Source organism: Nanorana parkeri, unplaced genomic scaffold (assembly GCF_000935625.1).
Source record: "Nanorana parkeri isolate BGI_ZX_2015 unplaced genomic scaffold, ASM93562v1 scaffold1429, whole genome shotgun sequence".
Lineage (NCBI taxonomy): Eukaryota > Metazoa > Chordata > Amphibia > Anura > Dicroglossidae > Nanorana > Nanorana parkeri.
Genome location: NW_017307697.1, coordinates 164,756 through 188,400, shown reverse-complemented (window position 1 = coordinate 188,400; position 23,645 = coordinate 164,756). Strand labels below are relative to the sequence as shown.

Below are 23,645 nucleotides of genomic sequence, written 5' to 3'. Positions count from 1 at the left end.
AACATAGGGAAGTTAAAGTGACATTAAACCCTCAGATTTTTTAACATAAACCAATACTGTAATGCGTGCCTTACTGTAATCCATGGTTGTTTCCCTTCTCTTTGCTGCTCTTCCTTTTACATCCTCATGTCTTCTCATGCTTGGGAAGAACTTCCCTTTTCAGCTCAGGGCCTCTTCCTGTAGTGCTGGCTCAGATTACAATCCTATACAAACCTATACACAGACACCGTGTATCCATTCCTGAGACAAGGCAGTCTGCTGCAAAACAGAAGTTCTGCCCAGCATGAGAACAGATACAGATTTAAAAGGAAGAGCAGCAAAGAGAAGGGAAACAACCAGCAATCTGAGGGTTTAATGTCACTTTAATTCTTATTTATGTAAATATCAATGACTAGTCAATGTAAACTTTTACATGTGGGTTCTACTGTTCTTCATTTACAACTGGCCCTACCTCCTAAATTTTAAAGCTCCTCTTCAGGCATACTCTAACCATCCCCACCAAGCAACTTCTAATTTATCGCTGTAATATATACAGAACCATTTTAAAAGCCCAAAATACTTATGTAGGAGGGTCTTTCTACAGGTATATACGTTGCTGCTTGGGTGAAGTGGGCACTTACCTTTGGTTGTCCATCAGTAAGGTCCTTTTAGGCACCAGAACTGCAGTCGTATGAGGATGTCACAATGAGGGGACTGGTCAAGTACAGAGCTGGATCATTGGTCTCCACACCTGGATTAGGCGCTGATCGGGGGCCTGTGAAGGAATTAGGTAAGCAAAAAGAGGGTTGGGGGTGTTACAAAAAATGTGCTTCCATTTGTTAGATCAATGCTTACGATAATTTTTGCACATAACCAAATCACTTAGTAGAACATTTTAGAGCAACATTGATAAATTACATCAGTCAATGCCGAGTGCTATGTCTACTAAAGGTACATGTGAAATCGTGTCTGTTTGTAGAAAAAGTGTTTCTTTTTTTTCCTTTACAGCATGGTTTTGGAATGTGGGAGAATACAGGTGCAGTTGGAGGAAACCTAGGATAGACAATATCCTAAAAAGCATACCGACTTGAAAGCCCAATAATTAGTAAGCCTTTAGTTTCATGTGCCCCATCCTCCTTGTCTCCAGGAACCCACAGCGGCCCTGTGGTTACAGAGGCCTAGGGTGTGCCACTGAGTTACCTTGGCAGCCCACATTATACATATGGCTTATTTAATAATTTAGAGATGCAAGGATGTTGTGTAATATGCACGACCTTACGTCAATATATCAGATTTGTTTGCTCTGCATATTGCACATGCATTATTACAATTATAGACCTGAAACTCTGTAATAAGTAGACTGTGCATGTGGGGTGGCCTGTAGCAATAATTGGTTACACTTATTGACTTGCATGCATGTCCTCTAGCGGCTACATATTTAAATATTAACCACTTTAGTTGTGTGCCTATATTCCCCCTATTAGGTAGGAGCCTTGGGTATGGTGGGTATCCAGGAGTCCAACTACAACCTACATGCTCCTCCATTAAAGAAGCTGAAAACAACTGTGCACCTGCCTTAGGAATGGGCACACCATCTGCAATACCTTTCAGGAACATGGGGTATAGAAGAGGGCTGTCGGGTACCTGGTTGTGGGAGATGCCGTGTCCCTCTGCCGGGACATAGGCAGAGAGGTGATCCGGCAGCACGGGCCGGTTGCGCAGGCGCAGACGACAGAAGGCCCGGCAGATTGCGTCGTCGCGCGGGTTTACGTCATCACGTCGGAGCGGCGCGGTGACGTAATCGGGCCGGCGCATGCGCAGTAGCTCATCCTCAGCCTATATAAGGCGCTGCAGGGCGCTCATTCAGTGCTGGGTGATCTTCAGCCAGCACTGGATGTTCGTGCTGTGCTTGCTCTCTCTGGTCATTCACCCTGCCTTGCTCCTGTTCCTTGCCCATTGTGCTTCTTGTTCCCTTGGCTTCCTTGTTACCGACCCGGCTTGTTTCTGGACTTCTCTTTGGCCTTATCCTTGCGCTCTGCTGCTCGCTTGTTACCGACCCGGCTTGTCTCTGGATTTCGCTCTGGTTTAACCCCTTGTACCATATTGCCCGCACGTTACTGACCCGGCTAGTCTCTTACGCTTCCTTCTGCCTTACCCTTAAAGCACGGCGGCTACTCTCCTAGGTCACCAAGTAGACCTCGTGACGTAGAGTTCCGCATCTGGCACTCGTGCATCCCCTGCCTGAACCCTACTGTTTTCAACCCCAGTGGTCATCAGACGGGGTTGCAAGGGAGGTCCTCCTCGTCATCTCGGGCTCGCACCACAAACCTAACAAGGGCCATGGAGTGGATTAGAAGACAGGTCTCTGAAAATGAAATCTATCTACACATGAAATCTTTTAGTAATCTGAGTTTAATCCGGCTGTCGGTGTCAGTAAAGGGAACAGGTTACAATAAAAAGGCAGAATTTGAATAGATGTTTAAATGATAAAAAAGAAAACAGGGAGGTCTAGGTTGAATCTGGCTAAATTGAAACAGGGCTGCAGTTTAAAGAAGGAGACAAAGGGTGAATATAGAACAATGGAAGGAGCAATCAATGTAGGTGATTAAGATGAGTACAACATTTTACTGAAAATAGCTTTTCAATCTTCCATCCATCTAGTCACTTTTTTTCTTCAAAGTTAAAAGTAAATTATGTTTATGAGCCTTTCCAACCCCTCCCCCATACATACACACATCTAGGTACTGTGATCTTCAGCTATCCTTGCTAGCTCACAGACAAGGATCTTTGTGTGGATGTACTACCTTTGAAGACAGGAAACATTGGAAACTGTAGTTTCACAAAAACCATAGAACTCATTTACAATTTGCCATGGAGGTGTGTTGCAGTAACACGGGTATTATTGCAACATACTACATGAATTAGTATGTTGCGGTGCCATTCATTTTGAATAGAACCCAACACACTTAGGCAATGCAGCTCAGCCACACATGAGTGGCAGTGCACCACAACGCATGGTAAAACAGTACTAAGCATTTTAATATGCTGCTTTAAAAAAAATACTACATGTTTATTTTTGCTCCATTCTGGCGCATTGGCAGCCCATTTATTTGAATGCAGTGCACGTAAACTTGAGACACAATGTACTTTTATGGAACACACCAGAGAGACAAAGTGCGAATGGGCCCTTAAAGAATTATATGTTTAATAAATGCAACAAAAGTTCAGATGAGTGACGGCCCCAAAGCTGCATCTTTGTCTAGGGCTCTTTTTTTGGATTTAAAGTGATGTTAAAGTCAAAATGTTTTTAAGCGATTTCAAAAGCTTATTAAATTATCTACAATAGATTGTTGATGTTGCTTCCTGCAGAATCAGCTGGTCCCCTGAGCACTGGCCCTGAGATCATGTTTTAGGGCTAGTTCACACCAAGCGCGGAGCAGATGCAGAGCAGAGCAGTTAGAGAACGGATCAAAACTGTGTCCAATGTATTCCAATGGTATTTCGGGCTCTAGTTCACACCAGAGCGTTCAGTTCCAGAGCAGGTGGAAAAACTGCAGCATGCCCTATTGTTTCTGCTCTGGAGCACACCAAAAGACATGCAAACGGAACAAAAACGCATGCAAACGCCCTGGAACGCACTGAAAGCCCATTTGAGGATTTAAAAAAATGTTTTTTTTAAATGTCCCGGAACGCGTTACAAACGCGGCAAAACACACTGCACTGCATGTGTAGAAACTCATGCAGATCTGGTCTGCATTTGGTGTGAACACGCTCTTAGGGTGGCTCCTTTCCCATTTTCCCATGCGATGTATTATGGAGCCACCCTTGTATATGCTAGTAAGCTGTGTGTGTCTCCACAAACACACAGGCATGGCAAGGCAAGCCAATCCCCTGATACTCTCCTCCTTCCTACCTCCCTTCTCCAAACTAGTAGAAGAACAGCTTCTGGAAACTATGCTATACCTTATGACCTTAAACTCAACAGGATGTTCAGGAAAGTTGAGTAGAGAGAGTTGGAGCCAGCTGTTCAGAAACATGATGGCAGTAAGTGTTTGGGCAAAAATGTAAAGAAATACTTTGCTGGGCGATGTATATTTTACACAAGAAAGATAAAATTGTTTGTGCATTCTTTTCAACTCACAGGCAGTTACAAGGACACTGCATTTTTGGCAAGATGAGGTATTTTCTGTACTTCTTAAAGTGTTCTTAGGGCTGGTTCACACCACAAAGACTGCGTTCCAGAGCGTTTGGCCTCTGAAACGCAAGCCGGCCAGCTCCCTATGTTCAGGGGCGGGAGGAGGCGTGGCTGTGCATTGAAGTCAATGGCACCGCAACCATGACCCCCGCCTGCAGTGCGATCGCCCGCACCTGAACACATGGCTCATTAGTGCCTGCTTTCCCAATCCAGTGCGATTTAGAAAAATAGTACATGCAGCATTTTTTGCAGATCACACTGGTTCATAAAACGCAGGCATTAATGTGCTATGCTTTTGGGTGCGGGCGATATCACTGCGGGTGGGGGGGCATGGCTGCAGTGCCATTGACTTCAATGAACCACCAAGCCCCCTCCCGCCCCTGAATGCAGAGAGCGACCGCCTTGCGTTTCAGTGCGTTCCAGAGGCGGAACGCTCTGGAACACCGTCTTTGTGGTGTGAACCGGCCCTAAGCCTGGAACACAAAAACGAATGCAGTCATCACATGTAAAGACTGGAAAGCTGCAATATATTCTATTTTTGGTTGTGATTTTAAAGTGTTCATCCAGATATGGATAATAGTGAAATTAAGTTTTTAGTTTTTTATGAACATCCTGCTACACCTTATTCGCGTGTCAGCCTAGTACCCTAGTTTGCTAAAGTGATTGGTTTTCCCTTGCTGTAAACTATTTTTGTCTTATGGCTACTGTGAATGTCTAATTATATTCCTTTCCTCTGTTTTGTCTCAAGTGATGTGCTGGAAGATTAGCAGCAATTTTCCGGTCAAGTACTTGAAGAAATTCCACAAGAAATCCCTCAGTAGTGTGGTAGAATTTGGAATGAGGCCATCAGAAGCACTTTACACCTAAGTCTCCTGAATCCCAGGCACACTTTTATTTTTATTTTTTTACCCCTGACAGATCTTCATATACAGGGCATGAAAAATACCTCGCTTAGCACTTTTGTCTAAAATGGCAGGTTCTCGTAGACTGCAAGCATCTAGAAGAAAACAACAAATAAGGCATATAGGGAAAACATGTACCTAATGTATGTACATATAATATTCACATATATGATGCTTTCTATTTCTATTACTAACTTTCTGTTTATTAAGAGTAAACTTTCCTATCCAATAGCTTTTAGATCTGTTGTGGCTGCTACTTCCATCATTCAGTTTAGGTCTTTTACTGAAAACCATACTGTTCCATTACACCACATACAGCTTAAAGTGACATTAAAGGATAAAAATGTTTTCCCTTCCCCCCCCCCAATTGTTAATTTAAGCACTTACCTTAAATGATATCTCTAAACTTCTTTCCTGTCCTTTTCAGCCTTATCTCCAGCGCTGCTGCGGGTCTCCGATCCAGCGCTGACTCCTCTGTGCTTGCTGGCACTTCCTGTCCCATGGTGTCGGCATGCGGGTGCACGCCGTCCATAGTTTAGATCTAAGATGGCATTTTTTATGGTAGGAGTCTCCACCATCTGGTCCATGAAGTTGTCGCGCAACATGACTTACCTTGTGTCTCTCCTCCTCTCCCAGCCAAAAATCTGACCTGCGCATGCGCCCGCCCCAAGATCCTTTGCGGCCGCCCAAAATTTTTCAGATTTTTGGACGGGAGCGCGCGGGGAAGACACAGGTAAGTTTAAACCCTTTTTAAAGCGTTTTAAAAAAAAATGTTTTTGCCTATATAAACTGCTTCCATGCCTATTCCATACTGCCTATTCCATGCCAGCAACCCCAGATTGTGACCTTTGCTTTCTGTGGGGAAGCAGTGATCTCTCTGCAGAGATCTGACACATCCCCTATTGAGTCGGACCTACAGCTCTGCAATCAGCAAAGCTCATGCTCCCCACTATTTATAAAGCTTTGGCTCTGACTCAGAAGGAGGTGTGCAAGTCATCTGTTTCTCCATAGAGCAAAGATCCACTCTACACCTTGCTGGCATGAGGCAGGCTTTTCTACTCAGGCTGTGGCTGATCTGTATAGCAAACAAAGTGTAAGACTTTGCACATCTTTTGTTTTGATGCACCTGGAATGTATTCAGCCAGTTTAAACTAAAGGTTCCATTAGCATTAAATACATTATTAAAATGTTGGTGCATACAAATAATCTGTTCAGTTTGTATGTTTATTTTTACCCTGTGGCAAACACACCATTGCTTACCTTTTCTTGATGTTCATGCTTATACCTGATACTCACGGCCACAGGAGTTTAAATTCTGTTTAAGCAGGTCTTGTAATGTAGCTGCGTCTGCTAGACAGTCAAGTACTAGAGCTTTTGCACACTACATTGCATACAAGCAATGCAGCCTGATGCAGAACCTACACCAGCTAGTGGCTATAGGGACTGTGCCGGGCCCCCCCAGGCTGAGGCCCCGGTGCTTGCGCACCGGCTGCACCGGCGGTAGTTCCGCCACTGGGCTAGGCAGTAAACCGGATCATACACAAGGCAACCTGGGCATTGGCCTAGAGCCCAAGGGATATCCAGGGGGGCAGTTGCAGCCCTCATGTTCCTGTAGTACACCAGGGGGGGATAATGCAGTTGGTCAAAGCTGTGCACCTGTATGTCACTTCACAAGGGAGTATGCACTGGTAGCCTGTCAGTGTCTGATGTGAAGGGGCCATGCTAGTACAGACAATTCAAGTTTTGTGCCTATTGCAATCCTTGGGAATGCTTAGAGACCAATTTTCACTTATTCATTTGTTATGGATAATGAAAGAGCAGCAGCATATTGATGAGTGCATCCACACACTCTGCCCTCCTATAAGTATCTTCCTATCAGTGTTGTAGAAAACTATAGAGCCGTGCTTTACTCTGTTAGCATGCTGCTGTTTAGATGAATACTGGACATTGATATCAAAACGGATTCTTTTTATGCTACTGATTTTTTTTTATGCCAACATATATCCAGGGACACCGAACTCTTACAAACTGCATATAATCGTATCGCATGCACGCATACATGAAGACTTGGTCATTAATTTGAACAGGTGACAGTGGCCGTATCGAAATGGGGGATTTGAGATTCCTGCTATAGAAATCTGCAGGTTCCTGCTGCAGGAATTCCAAATCGCATAGTGTGAATAAGACCTAACTATGTACAGGCAAAAAACACCCTTGCACACCCTTAGATGTTAATGCATTCCTTATATGCTTATCCTGCCAGTTAGATCATTTGTGAGAGAGTGCTGACAACATTGCACGATTGTTGCTTAAATTCCAGCAGCTTGGTCACCCTCTTCCCTCAGCATTGGCACCATAGAGTATATGCTCCCAGTCACACAGAAAAGTGGAGCCAGAAAAGTCACATGACTGCTAGGGAAACTGTGAAGACACATTAAAGTGGAACTACAACCTCCTATCCCTTCCAGTTATGTAAGGGGCCATGTTAGCCTCTATTTCAATTGCATTTGCTATGGTGCTGCATATGTGATCAGCTATGACACCAGCCTTTTGAGGGTTTGAAAGTTTGGTTTAGAGCTAAAATAATCAGACTGGCATCCTTGACAGTTGCCATGCCTTAAAAGTAACTGTGTTGGCAAACATCACATTGGTAGGTTTGGGGGGCTTTATAATATGATAAGACAGCATGTGTTATCAGCATCAGGCAGTTGAAAGTGTAGAAACTGTCAGACCTTAGATGGACTCAACACTTGTAAAGGTGCTGCTGGGACGAGAGGGTGCTCCCAAATTAACGACTCTGAGCTCCAGAGTTAACCTCAGACAAAGTAAATAAATTAGGCATGCATCAATACCATTTTTTCCAGACCGAGTCGTGTACCGATACTTTTCGTCAAGTACTCGCCCCTAGCAATTAATAATGCCTTTTTTTTACTGCCATGTGACAGATTTTCTAAAACAATACAGACTAATGATTTTAGGACAGTGGTGGAGCACCAGGGCCTGGTCGCAGCTGCAACTTCTGCGATCCTGGTAGTTTTTCCACTTACTCCAAGCTATAGAGGACTACAAATCCCAGCAATAGGTTATATAGCAATGAAGAATAGCACCAACTATAGAGGACTACAAATCCCAGCAATACATTATACAGCAAAGCAGAATTATACCATAAGCTTTAGAGGACTACAAATCCCAGCAATGCAGAAAGTCACTGGCTATAAAGGACTACAAATCCCAGAAATATATTATACAGCAATACAGAATAATATTAAGCTACATACTCTGTGCTGCTCTAAGGGTGCAGGCCTGAAGTCTACAGTCAAAAGGGTCTCAGCAGGGCTATGAGGGTTTCAGCAGGGCTATGCAGGGTTTTACCAGGGGTCCAGAGGGTCTTGCGGGCGGGTGCGGGCAGCGAAAGTACTGTTCTCAGTGCTTCGTGGTTCCCCAGGAAGGAGGAGGAGATGTGCGGGTTGGCACTGTATACAGGCACCACTTGGTTCCCAGAAAGGCTGCCGAGGTCGCTGGCAAGCGCAGGACCTCAAGCAGCCACTTCAATTGAAAAACCTTAAGTGCCAGTATCAGCGTTTAGTATTGGGGCATTTTGCTAAATTAAAAATGCCCAGTATCGGCACCGATACAGATATCGGTATTGGTGCATCCCTAAAATAAAGCTAAATAACTGGACAAATTTCATTTTCATTAGTACGTTTGCACAACTGCAATAATATAAAAATTTATATTTAAAATCCTACATCAGATTATCACGCAGAGGATCAGTAGCCACATGTGGGAACTAATATATACTTCTCTCCACATGTATTTTTTCTAGGCAGGTGCTACAGCATATAACATGGAGATTAGGGATAATGTTATGTGGCCAAATTACATAAAACTTAAAACGTTCTTGAGGTCAGTTTGACAGTCTAATTTATAGCCAGGGGCGTAACTCACACCAGGCACTTGGGGCACATGCCCCGCAACTGTGGGTGAGTGTTTCGGGTCCAGCGCTGTGACTATTTGTGTTTGTTTCTTGTGTTTTCTACCTGCCACTGGCCCATTGCCTGTCAGACCTGTGTAGCACAGAGGTAGAGCCAAGGGAAGTGTTGATGGTGTCTTTGGCCAGCATGGCGGGCTGGCTGGGATGACGTAACTCCTGCATATACACATGGTAGTTAATTCATCCCAGCAGAAGAGCGTGCCAAACTTATACACTAAGCTGGGCATGAGCATAGACACATTGGCTGATACAGAGCTGCGTTCAGGGGGATAAACAAAAACACATGGGTTACATGTACTATATATTAATGTATGCTTGGTGTTGCTAAATCATATTGCATTCTTTTTAGATTTATCAAACATTAAGTAATACAAGGACTTACCAAATATAAATTGAATGGATTTTTAGTGGGTCTGCCATACTACTACTGTTTGTGAATCAAATGAAGATTATATTATCTCATTGCAGAATGTACCGTATGACCAGAGTTTGGAGAAGGCAGGAGAAGTGAAGAATCTAGGCCAGGGGTGCCCACAATTTTTTTGTTAAGATCTACTTTTCAAATGACGAGCTACATGAGATCTACCAATGAAAAAAAAACCTCCCTCGCTCTCTCTCTATCCTGGCTGTCTCTCCTCGCTCTCCTGGCTGTCTCTCCTCGCTCTCGTGGCTGTCTCTCCTTGCTCTCTCTCCTGGTTGTCTTTCCTCGCTTTCTCTCTCCTGGCTGTCATTCCTCATTTTCTCTACTGGCTGTCTCTCTTTGCTCTCTTGGCTGTCTCTCCTCTCTCTCTTTCCTGGCTGTCTCTCCTTGCTCTTTCTGCTGGCTGTCTCTCCCCGCGCTCTCTCTCCTGGCTCACCTTCCTGTATTTTGCAAACAGTGTAGTATAACAGGCAGTGGAAACTAATATTCTTTGATGTAATACATAGCACTTCAACCACCAGTATCCACCAGAAAAGTGTCAGAGAGCTTGGCTCAGCAGACTCAGGCTATTAGGTAATCATGTGTGCACAGCGAAAAATATATACCAAAATGGAATAAAGGGGCCACCATCCACACCCTTCGTGATCTACCAGAATCAGCTTTGAGAGCTACTGGTAGATCACGATCCCTGATCTAGGCCAAAATAGCTGATGTGAAAAAGTTCTACAATTCAGCTCACTTTCCTCTTCATCCTTTTGTGAATAACCCTTCTACTGTTCTCTTTTTTTAACAATCACCTGGATAATGCACTTGTGGCACCCTATTTTTTGTTTTTCTTATATGTCTATGAACATACTGCATCATCTGCGGACACCCTGTGACAGATCAACATTGGGGTCAAATTCATTATATAGATCGCTATAACACACGATCACTTAAACACATGAAAATGCATGTTTATTGCATTCAGAAGACAGATCTTCCAATGTTTCGGTTTATTCCTCACTTTGATGTCATCTATTCACAATAGTGTGTCCTAGCCTCCAGGCCAGCACTAGGGCATCTCATTGTATCCATGGGAGCCCTAGTTCCCATTACATTTTATCAGGGCTCCATCACTCGGGTACTCCATTGCAAAAAAAGATACAGTATAGTTAGATAATTTTACACTTATCTCTTCGGGAAAATGTCACACCTACCTCTCCTACAAAATATGTGAAAGATGGAGATTCGCTTGCCTCTGTCTGGAAGGTACCAAAGCACATGGAAACAATTGGCTGGTACCGACCAACCCTGTGTTGCAGGAAGACACTTTTCAGAGATTCTCTTATCTTGTTAGTGATTTCCTTGCCAGTTGCTGGTTAATGGCAGTACAAGACTTTAGCACCACCTGGAGGAGAAAGAGTGTCAGGAAATCATTGTTGCTGAATAAAGAGTATTTCCCTCATCTGTGATATTTAATACCAAAATCAAAAATGTAATATATTGCAATCTATAGGTTTACTTTTTTGGCTTTTTTTCTTTTTTTTTTAACCTGCTAATTATGCAAATAACACTTTTTGTACCAAGGGTGGCTCACTCACTCTGCTGTATCTGTAAAAGAGCATCATTGTCACCCTAGGCTGCTCTCCTGATTTACAAACACATCCTCCTTTCTTTATCTCCTTTACATGGGGGGAAGGGGAAATTATAGATTACAATAAATAAATAACTTGTGTAGCCCCTACCACATTCTGTGGAGTGGCTACTAGGAATTTAGTGTTGCCAGAGTTGTAGTCACTCTGGCTGGATTATCGTTGGCATTTATTTGGTTTATTCCAGGTGTTCTTAAATTGATTGTACCTGCCTGAATGAGGAATGACCCTGCTGAAGTGTGTCACAGCCATAGGGGAACATTATGAGTGTGTGTGGCTCACCAGCCAATCACTGGTGGCTTCATGGTCAAATGTACATCTGTACTAAGGATTTACATTGATTGAAAAAGATAAACGTGTTTTTCAGCCATGTCAACTCACCCTAAAATCCAGGGAGTCGCCCTGTTTTTACCCTCCTCTCCTGTCACCCTGATGATCTTCCATCTCTGTTTTTTGCCCACATAATGTAATAATTACCCATTTGTAGTCCATGTGCAGTATACTGAGGATTGCCATTTGTTTGCCTAAGTATTGTTAAGTGCTATTTGTTTAGAGGACCGTATTACTTTAAATAAATTCCCTGCAGGCCTGCCACTAACAAACCAGACCCTGTTATCCTCATATTTCACTGCAGAGCAATAGAGGTGCCGCTATTGCATACCTTCCAGCTGCCCTTGATTTGAAGGGACTATCCCTCATTTCGAACCTAACCCCTCTGTTCCTGTTTACTCCTCAGTTGGTCTCATGTATCTATGAAAATGTTCTGTTTACCAAAAGTGTTATTCTGTACACAAAATTGTGAATCACCACATGAACTAGGACACCACACCCCTAAGTATACAGAATACAAAAACAAAAATAGAGAGATGGGGCTTTAAAAGTGTCATCAAATGCAAGGAGACCCAGTTCAAAATTGCACATACAAGTCGCTTATTGTATAAAAATATATATATTTTCTTTATTAAAATACTAAAGATGACAGATTAGTGATATCATTAAATGGTACAAAACCTCCCTGGATCACATATAGATACATACTGTCTATATGACAATAACTTATTAACATATATCTCCTTAAATATCTCTTTATATAATTGCATGAATAAATTGATCCATAATGTTGAGTAGATCTATAATGTGTCCAGTTTTCGACATGTTTCGCTCAAGGCTTCATCAGGAAAATATGGAGGTGCCATTAATGGACTCTCTGTCCTACTGACATGCGTCCCTACTGCCGGAGAGCCAACCCAAAATAACCCGGGAGGTAAGGGAACTAGGGGACCATGCGGGCCAACGAATGGGGAAGAAGGTACGCCTGTCCATGATGTGTCCTTCAAACAGTTACTGGATGCGTTCTGCTCAATGTAGTATCACTCCTCATCTAGCAAAATTTTGTAGTCCATGTGCGGTATACTGAGGATTGCCATTTGTTTGCCTAAGTATTGTTAAGTGCTATTTTTTTTAGAGGACCGTATTACTTTAAATAGATTCCCTGCAGGACTGCCACTAACAAACCAGACCTTGTTATCCTCATATTTCACTGCAGAGCAATAGTGATGCTGCTATTGCATACCTTCCAGCTGCCCTTGATTTGAAGGGACTATCCCTCATTTCGAACCTAACCCCTCTGTTCCTGTTTACTCCTCAGTTGGTCTCATGTATCTATGAAAATGTTCTGTTTACCAAAAGTGTTATTCTGAACTAAATCCTTTATATTATCCCTTATTTAATATTGCTTTTCGAAAAAAGAAAAAAAAAAAGGCCAGTATACAGGAGAAGTAATGGTAGGAAAAAAAAACAATTCTGGGTTTAACCAATCATTTTGGCATATCAATTGTTAATGGTCCACATACCTGGGGGTCGTGGCAAGGGAGTGACCATTGCCTAAATAGATTGGGGGAAATTTATCAAAACTGGAGCAGAGCAATTGCCCTTAGTAACCAATCAGCTTATATCCTCAGTTTAGGTTTGAAAATAAAAAGTGAATGCTGATTGGTTGCCATGGACAACTGATCCAGATTCTGCCTGCTTGGGTTTTGATATATTCCCCTAATAGTGCCGAAAGGTGTATATCTTTATCATCTCAGAAAGTTGGGAGGAATGCTATTGCTACATTGTAGTGCATCGCTACACACCCTGCTACTATACTCACATTTTGCTACTTTGTATTAGCCCCATCTCCTTACCCCTAACTACAAACCAACTCCAATCTCAGGCTCACTAACCTCTAAATATTTCCAGGTATGTTTATATGGGAACATTTGCCATCTTATCTAATAAAAGAAAATGTATTAATTTTTCCTGTTTCCATATGAATGTCACCATAAAAAGCCTGAAATGTATGAGGGAGAATCAAAAAGTAAAGGCAATTTATAAATTACATGGTAACCGGATCAGAGAGAAGCGTGCCCAAGCATATTGTCATAGCCTATTGGAGAGTTTGACCATGCACAGTATAGCTCTCAGACTTGGTAGTGGTAGTCATGTGGGCAGAAACATGGATGCTCTGGCACGAGATTGCACCATCACCGTAGTGTGCTTTCTTTGGCATAGGGTGTGAAACTAGTGGAAATTCACCATGATACTGTATGCATAAGGACTTGGGATACAGGAAAATCTTCATATGATGGGTCCCCAAACAGCTTAGTGCTTTGCACAAGCCACAGCGTGGTTTGCAACCCGGTTCTTGAGAATGTATGAAGTATTTTGGAGAGAACTGTCAACTGCAAAGAGACATGGGTGCACCACTACGACCCAGAGAGCAAAAGGAAGGAGGCACTCTATGGTCGCAGGTTCACCTCAGATGACGAAGTAGAGTAAGTGGTGCACATCTGGCTTCAGCAGCAGCCGAAAAGCTTCTTCTCTGCAGAAATACAGAAGCTAGTTGAACAATACAACAAGTGCATCATCTTGCATGGGGACCATGGGGAAAAGTGATTTGTTCAAGTGCTCACAGTTACTTCTATTAAAGCCGTTAAATGTATTTTGCCTTTACTTTTTTATTCCCCCCTCATATTATTTAGCTTAAAATATTTTAATCAGATGTCAGATCCCATTATAATTTGATGGTATCTGTACACCACCAATGGCACAGCTGCCATTCCGCCATAACAGCACCCCTTATGGTGAATAAGGTAAAGAAAGCCCAGATAGGTCAACTGAAATAAATAGGTCCAGCAGTGCTGTGTGGGCTTCTGGTAATGCCTGTTTTCTCCTTACATCCTGGCATGGGGTGTTTTTATCCAGTCAATCAAAAACCACAGTTACAGGTATGTTAATTAGCAGCATCCAATCATACAGTAAGTACTAACCGTACTAATGTTATGAAAAGTCCAGTGACCCATAGTAACCAAACAAATTTTAGTGTATTGCAGCCATATCAGCTGAGATGATTTCTGATTGCTGGAAGATACTACACTAAGCTTATCACTAGTGTTCTTTGCACTGCCTGATTGAATAACCTATAGGTTAATTATGAGTACGGGCTTACTGTATATTCTTAATAAAGCCTTGACTCTAAAGTTCGCAATACTACAAATATAAATAAATACAACATTATAATGTAATATGCTAAAGATAAGTACCTAAATTTTAAAATAATAAAAGTTGGATTGTTGAGCCTCAGAGAACAACAAGAGAATGAGCGTATTAACTGAAGCCAAGAGACATAACAGCAGCTCAAGCCTTTGCAAAGCTTTTTTAATGGGTGGAACAGGTGGTCCTCTTATGGTGGTCTGGCTAAATACAATTTCCCTCAGAAAAGCACACCACAATCGTATTTGCCAAGCCAACATTTGTGCTTTTATAGACAACAGCCTTGAAAATAAAGACAGCTCAACCATTTTTTTAGATGCCATGGTCACATTACACTGTTAATATTGATTATATTTTTTTTAACCTAATTTTCAATACAACTTTATTAGTAACATTTTGGAACTCAACACTGAGGAGCTAATTTATAACTGAGAAGTGACATCGCTACTTCACAGTACTACTCCATACTGTGGCCCGCCCATTCCTAAACTGTGGGCCACAGTATGCAGCCTGCAGTCTCCTGTCACTTTACCCATTTAAAATCCACTGATACTCACCTTGCCAATGTTCCCCCAACGCTCCTTCTGCTGCCTTAGTGCCTCATGCCAAAAATATGTAATATGGATGGGGGAGCATGTGACCTAGCAGCCAATAGCAAGGCCTGAGTGCCCTCACATGAACGAATGCTATCATCGGCCCTACTAGTGCTCAACACCAGAAAACACTGTTGGGGTAGCAGATAAAATCTAGAGCAGTTACCCATGGCAACCAATTAGCTTCTCTCTTCAGTTTGTTCAGCTAAGCTTTGAGAGTAGCTGATTGGTTGCAATGCAAATCTCCTCCAGATTTTGTCTGCTCCAGTTTTGATAAATTGAAAGAGACCGGAGCATAGCTCCCAACTTTCTGGAATGCACATGACTGTCCTGCATTTTTAACTAAAGCCTGTGGGACGCAGATGGCCGGCGGCGAGAAGCGGTGGAACCGTGCCCCCCCCCGGGCCCCAGGTGAGCGGAGTCGGCGGTTCCCGTTACAGTGGTCCGGTGTACTAGTGGTCTAGCCAGGGGCAGCGTCTATGGCATCCACAAAATAAGTGTAAGGCACAGTCTAGACCAGGGGTGGGCAATTCCGGCCCCTCAGCTGTTGAGAAACTACAAGTCTCATGAGGCATTGCAAGACTGACAGTTACAGGCATGACTCCCAGAGGCAGAAGCATGTTGGCATTTGTAGTTAAAGCACAGCTGGAGGGCTGAAGTTGCCCACTCCTAGTATAAACTCAATCCTGGCTGAAGTGAACCCACTTTACAGCGCAATTATTAAGTTAGCATGAGTACGAGTACTGGAGATGTATATAGGCTATAAAAAAAAGAGAAGTTATGACTTGTCAGTTGCTTGCTAAAGGGCAGGACTATCACCTGGACTATTGCTTTGTCTCACATTACATGCTGCATCATTTTTTTTCCTCTCAGAGTACATTTCATGATAGTGTTTGAACCCCGGAAAGGAAAGGGCTGTCTTTTTAAAGGTTTAGTCATAAGACTTCAAAATATAGATACCATAGGTCTTTATTGTGCCAGATAGTCAGCTGCATAAGATGAATACTAAGATCAAAATTACAGCCAACAAGGAGGTAGATTGTTCCCCTCACTGATGTTAACTGCAATATTTTTATACGTGATCCCACATTGCATGAGATCACATGTCCCAACGTTAGGTGTGCTGCACTGTCATAATTTCTTAATGGAACCCCAATGCACCTACCCATCATATGAGCTGGACTGGACGTCAGACAGAGCCGGAGCCAGAGGTCCTCCCCCCCACTGGGTAACATACACCGCCAGCCCCCAACAGTAATGTGCACCAGTAATGTGCACCACCAATGCCCCCCCGCCACCAAAAACTGTAGGGACACCCTGCCTGTGGCACACTTATGATGTTGCACTACAGATGTGTGAACAGGGGCCTAGTGTGTGTAGGGGGGATTGCAGTACCAGAAGTGTCCAGGGGTGGCAAAGTTGCTGAAACACACTCTCTCCTTACTTAGTGAAGACTGGATTGTTGGTAAAACAGTGCTGCATGTGCTCTGTGTTGTCTCAGAATGATGATGTAAAAGTGTGCGGGGTGTGCTCTTCTGAAGAGAAACCAGTGCTGTGGAGGCCTGCAATCTAGCCGTGTGGGGCTACTGGACAGAACCACCAGAGAGACCTGCTTGGCAAGAGAAAATGTGCCCCTGGAGCCTGCAGAGAAAGCTTCGGGACCTGTATGCATATAGACAGAAACGCTTCACTGGAGATTTTTTATAGGTGTGTGTCAGAGCACAATGAAAGCCAGACAAGCAAAAGGTGCTAGTTAAAACATTTATTAAGAACAGTGTCCACAGGAGCAAGCAGAATATTAAACCGGAACAAGCCAGAGTCAGGAGCTGGAGTGGGTAGTCGTCAAGCCAGGTCAGCAACACAGAGATCAGCATCGTCAGGAACTATGCAGGAGCCAGGAAATCAGCGTTGTCGGGAACAAACCAGGAGCAGGTGCCAGAGGAGAATGTCAGCCAGGATCTGGTCATACACAGAATCAGGCTACTCAGGGCAACAGGAATGCACTAGCAGGAAGACCACGCTAGGGCAAGGTAAGATTGGAATGAGTAGTTTATATATAGTGAGTGGGGTGACATCATCACTCAGAGACAGGAAACTCCCGTCTGACTCACTCAGATGATGCTCCTCTGTTTGGCCATAAGAGGGAGCCTGTGAGTAGTGAGCAACGTTCCAGCGTCTGCTCAAGCAAGGAAGGAAACAGGTGAGTAAAATGGCAGCCAAGCCAGAATGCTGCAAACCAGTAAAGTCAGGGTGGAACCCTGAGAGTGTGTGGTGGAGAGCATTCTTACCTCTTGCATTACTATGTGGTACGGTAACTTCTCTGCAGATAGACAGGCACTGCATCGGGTGGCAAAGGTTGCACAGAGAATTATTGGCAGCAGTTTACCCATTATCAGTGACATTTACAATAGCAGGTAACTGTAGGAAACTGCCCTCAAAATCGTGAGAGAATCTTCCCATCCTGCTAATGGATTGTTTGTCCCATTATCTTAGGGTCGGAGGCTACACACATCAAGGCTAGAACCACCAGGCTGAAGAACATCTTTGTCCCTGATGCTGTGAGATTGATAAATGCTGTGTTATCTTGAATGACTGCTGCTAGTATTGTTATTTCTGGCCATTGCTGCAATTTGAGACAAATCATTTTGCACTTTAGGATCAATAATGCAGCAATTTTACAAAGCATACTGCTGCTTCTTATGTTTAATTGTTTATAGTGAACAAATTGTTGCTAATTCTTATCATTTATTCTGTCACATTTCTAGCGTTATACTTACGCTTACATATTTGCTTTACTTAATATTTATATATTTGTACTCCTTTATTTTTATTTTAAATGTGTGTTAGCGTGTGTTATATCTTGATTTTATTATCGTTGCTAATGGGACCTGAGTACTTTATTCTGTTCACTTTTATGTGTACATGTTTTGGAATGATAATGAAAATATGCTTGCATATCCTTTTTGTTTTGTTATGAACTCTCTCTTTAATCAGAGAAGTAATTTTCTTACTTGATCCATTTAAAAGGTATCTCAGATCATGTGGGTTATTGCATTAATTCAGCACAACTGGTGTAAATAAAATATGTGATCTTAGTGTATGCTTTTATTATAGTATTCTTTAGCTATGCATTGTAGTTCCTTGGCCTGCATGCAGTGTGAGAGCATAGTCTGCTAAGCAACTGAGTGAAAGCAAGTCAAAGTGGTTGGATAAAAGACACCTATTGTTAAACATACTTCCCAACTTTCTGGGATATGACAAAGGGACAGCTTATCATAACACATGTGCATCGGCAAAAAATATGTTTTGGATTTTTCGTTATTTCATTTTTCGGGATTCAGGTCCGAAAGTCAATTCGTTTCGGTATTCGGCTTCGTCCGAATCCGCAATTTTTGTTAATTTGGGATAAGTTAAACGATATCTTCCAACAACAATTCAGTGCAGAAAAGTGACATTAGAAAAAAAAAGTGACTTGTTTATTTTTTTAATTACATTTGATAGTCCACAGAGACAATAGAAAAAGTGTGGGGTCTCCCCCCAATTCATACCAAACCCTTTAGGTCTGGTAGAAATTTTAGGAAGGACCCCAAAGCCCCAAAATAAGGAAGTGTGGGGTCCTCCCAAAAATCCCTTACCAGACACTTGATCCAAGCAGCAGCCTGGCAGAGCAGGAAAGGGGGGGACAAATGTGCAGCCCCCCATCCTGCACCATACCAGGTCACATGCCCTCAACGTGGGGAGGGTGCTTTGCCGGGGGGAACCCATGTTGATGAGGAAAAAGGCCTCTTCCCCACAACCCTGGCCCAGTGGTTGTAGGGGTCTGCGAGCAGGTGAATTTATAGGCATCTAGGTGTCCCCTTCATAGGGGGCACCTAGATCCCACCCCCCTCATGAATGAGTAAGGGGTAGTTGTTACCCCTATTCATTCACCATATACAGTAAAATAGTATATAAACACACCACACCGTAAAAAAAATCCTTTATTGAAAAAAATGTTGACAAATCTTTTATTAAAAACAAAAAAATTTCCATCCAACATAATCTAAAGGTCAATCACGTCGTCCAGCGATGTAGATCCACATAATATTTTACTGTTTATTTGGTGAATGAGTAGTGGTAACAACATCCCCTTACTCATTCACGGGGGCGGGACGGCACTTAGATTCCATCGGGCCAGGGTTGAGGGGAAGAGGCCCTTGTCCTCTTCAACATAGGGCGACGCCCCAGACAAAGCATTCTCCCCATGTTGAGGACATGTGGCCTGGTATGGTGCAGGAGGGCATGTTACATACTTACATAGTTACATAGTATTTGAGGTTGAATTAAGACATTAGTCCATCAAGTCCAACCTATTAGGATCTCATTCTAGGAGTACCTGTACCCCTGTATATTACGGTCCCTTGAGAAATCGTCCAAAAGTTTCTTGAACAATTCCACATTATTTGCTGAAATCACCGCCTGTGGCAGTGAGTTCCAGACCCTAACTGATCTTACTGTGAAGAACCCCCTTCGCCCCTTGTGCTGGAATTTTTTTTCCACCAATTTTAGGTGGTGGCCTCTAGTTTTTGTAATGGAGTAATTTTAAACAGTTTATCGCTAATGTTGCTACCACCATTGAACATTTTTACATGGAGATCATATCCCCCCTTAATCTCCTCACCTCCAATGTGAACATGTTTAAATTTAGTAGCCTTGTCTCGTAGCTCTGGTCCTCCATACCCCTGGTATGTGGCCTGGTATGGTGCACGCTCACCCCCCTTTCCTGCTCTGCCAGGCTTCTGCTCGGATCAAGAGTCTGGTAAGTGATTTTAGGGGGGACCACGTGCTTTTTTTTTGGCATTGGGGTCCCCCCTAAAATTCCAACCAGCCCAGAGGGTCTGGTATAATTTTTTTTAACGTTTAACAACGTAAATCCATTCTAAATGATATTCAGAAATCATTTTGGTTGCATCTGAATTTCATTATCGGAAAGTTTGAATACGATCGTTTTTTATTTTGGACGCATCTGAATGTCCACATTTGCCGGTATTCGTCTGAATTTCAATTTGGAACAGAACGAATCTCACATGGCTACTTATCTTACAAAGTATATAAGTAAAGGGCATATCCCCTACCAAACTTGCCATGGTGCGGATCACAAATAATTGAAATGCAAAAAGTGATTGGTTAAACCAACAAGTGTTGGATAAAAAGTAATTGTAGTAAAAGACTTTTAAGATATAATACATTTTTATTAAGATATTTACATCGGACAATTGGGAGGTAAATTGCATGACTATCACTGTGTGCTGAATTTATCTTTTAAAAAAGAACTAACCTCTGGAAGCTGTGCCCCAATAAAGAGCAGGCAGAAGGCAAGGAACGAGTCATCAGTAATGCCTGGAGTCTTCTGGAGTTGATCTTCATCAATTACAGACTTACCATGCCTTTCTTTCCATTGTGTCTCTGTCTGAAGGCAGCCATCTTGGTAGAGACAGGTTTTACTTCCTCATGACAGACACTGAGAGTAGTAACATTATCAAATCTCACTGCAATATCTGGTGACACCAGCATTCAGAGCCATTAGAGGCTTAGATGCACACTGGAGATATACAGCTTATGAGGCTGCAGACAAAGGAATGCCTAGGCACACTCACATACCAGGAAGATTACTTTCATTTTTCAGGAAGAATTTGTGGTAAAAAGGACAGTTTTCAGGGTATTTGGGGTGCTTGGGTACAAATACCATTTCTAAATGTTCCGTATAACTTGAGACACATCCGGGCATGTTTTTCATCAATGATAACTTGACTTGTTGTATTTGGTGCCAAACATTAATCAGTAATATATACAGGTTTGTTTCAGCATGATAATCATGATAATATAATTACTGGGGTTCTATCAGGGTTTGATAGTTAGGATTGGGGGTTAGGTTGACATTTGGGGGTTAAAGTAGTAGTAAACTCTCAAACCTTTAAAAAAAATAATGAATCAAGATAAAACACATACACATTACCTAGTAAAGTATGTCTTGACATTCTTGCCCAAACAATTACAGTCATCCTGTTTCAGAAGAGCTGGCTCCAACTCTCTCACTTCTGCCTTCCTGAACTTCCTGTAAAATACAGGATCACAAGGGAGAGCACAGTCTCCAGCAGCCGTCCATCTTCTATCTCGGGAAGGGAAGAGTTAGGAGCAGGAGAGTTGATTGCTTTGCTGTGGCTTTGCTTGTGAAAACACACCCAGCTTACTAGCACAAATGAGGGTAGTGCCATGGGACGCTGCAAGGGAAGGAGCTACCCTTAAACAGGAAATCGGGGCCAGTGCTCAGGGGACCAGCTGGTTCTGCAGAAAGCTGAAACTTTTAACCATCAAATAACAGCATGTCTTCGTAAGTGGATTAATTAGCATTTGCAATAGCTTATGACTTTAAGTTAAAGTTAAGGGTTTGAGTTAAGGTTAGGGAAAGTAGCTAACTTATTTATTTTTTGGGTCTGATACATCCCCATTGTGAATGTGAGAAGCAAGACAAAATAAAACATGCAGTGTGTGTCAATGACAAATATACGGTATATGTTCTTGGGTACAACTTATTGGTATTTTTTCACACTGAATACCACTCCTTCGACAATCATGTTGGGCAAAATGAAAAAAGAGCTGGAATACTGGTTTGCAAGTTCTGAGATTAAAGATATTTCTAAATCCAGAGCTAAGTGACGCCATGGCTAGAATCCTCAACACCGCATTACAACAACTGATAATGGTACTGAAACTGTAAATGAGCTTTAAAAAACACTTTTAAGATTTTGTAAACCTTTACTGAATAATACAGTTTTCTACTTTATCTACTTTTATGCTTTGAAATGTCTCTATAGTATCTTCAAACAGTTTGGTTGGCTGTTCTTTGTATACAGTATATCAGAGATCTTAGACTCCAAAGAAGACAGGCATGTTCAGCATTTTTGAGTCTTTTTCTTAAGCAATGCTACAGCGATGCCCTTTTCCCAAGTGATGCTGTAGCGATACTACAGATTTTTTCTTGGTATAAATTGCTAATCGTACAAGAGTTACTTCAGTCTTCATAATATATCTGCTGACAAATAAGCCAGTTCATGACCAGAAATGTTTAATGCTGGACCTTTCTACTAAGCAATTAAACAAATAATGCCAACCATGACTACTTTATAAGTAGGGCAGTCCATACCTTTTTCGTATGTGTGCTGCTAGTCACCCGTGCTAATGCCCCCTGCCCCTGTTTATAGGAACAAACTGAAAAGAACCATGGTAATATTTGAGAGTGTTGCTACCTCTCCCACAGTAGTGTTAGGAAAGAAATCTACAATTGTTTGTTGTGGATTGGTCAGCCAAACACCTAATTACATAGTTTAAACTCACACAGAGCATATGAATTGCTTTGCATGCTGAGAGATTTATGAAGAAATCAGATTTTTTTTTCTGATTTGTCCATCCTTTTTATCTGTATGACTGTATAGCACAAGGAGTGAGGCATATTTAAAAATTTGACATTCTATGGTACCAGTGTCAGACTTTTCCACAGGTTCGCTTATCTTCACCTTCTATGTGCTTACCCTTACCTTTGGTGCACCCAATGTAAACACCCCATCCTCCTCTGTTTGTAGGGGCATGTAAGCTTCCTCCTTATTGCAATAATTTAGCCAATCAACAGGTCTGAGTGCTATCACATGAGCAGGAGGAGGTAAAAAACAGTAGAAGTAGAACGTGTTTTTTTAGTTTGCTGCCATAAAATAAAATGATAATGTTGTCCTTTTTTGGGAAAATGGAGAACATATTAGTTAACAAAAAAAAGTGCTTTTTCTATGTTCCCCAGAATTGTTCTTTAAATTCTTTTATTTCTATAGTATTTATTTCATTGTACTTTTATTACAGTAACATTCTGCTGGTATGTCACATTCAATAGGTAGGAAACTATTTGCATTTTATACTAATAATATATTGTGTTTGCACAGCATAAATAATGTACACATTTCAAATGAAATGTTAAAACATTGGAAATGATTATGTGAAAACTAAATTTTTTGTTCCATTCTGCATATAATTTCCTTCACATGGTCTATATTTTGCCATTTTAATTACTCTTTCAATTTGTCTTTCACAACAACTAAAAAATCAAAGACATTTGTAGTTCTTTCTCAAAAACATAAAATGAAATTCCTGGCAAATCTATAGTTTCAGCATAGAATCTCAGTCACTACGGATTAATACATGTGGTGAATATACAGATGGCATAGAATGATACATTTGCCATACATACATAACTAGCTACCTTTTTCCATGGTCTGTGTATAGTAACCAGAATAAATTATGGCACAATGAATAGTCAACATATATATTACATTTCTAGGAAACGTCATGTTTTTTTTGGCGATGACTGA

At 42.0% G+C, this 23,645-nt stretch overlaps 1 protein-coding gene across 1 annotated transcript in view; it reads right to left on the bottom strand.

The window, feature by feature from the left end:
• Positions 1–19,390: 19,390 nt before the first annotated feature.
• The window catches only part of LOC108798211 (melanopsin-A-like), a 57,089-nt gene continuing 52,834 nt past the window's right edge, over positions 19,391–23,645 (bottom strand). Inside the window, exons 13-14 of the mRNA XM_018569942.1 lie at positions 20,674–20,789; positions 19,391–19,513 (exon numbers count right to left, since the gene is read on the bottom strand). Of these exons, the coding sequence (XP_018425444.1) occupies positions 19,391–19,513; positions 20,674–20,789 (239 nt within the window). The remainder of the gene's footprint in view (positions 19,514–20,673; positions 20,790–23,645) is intronic.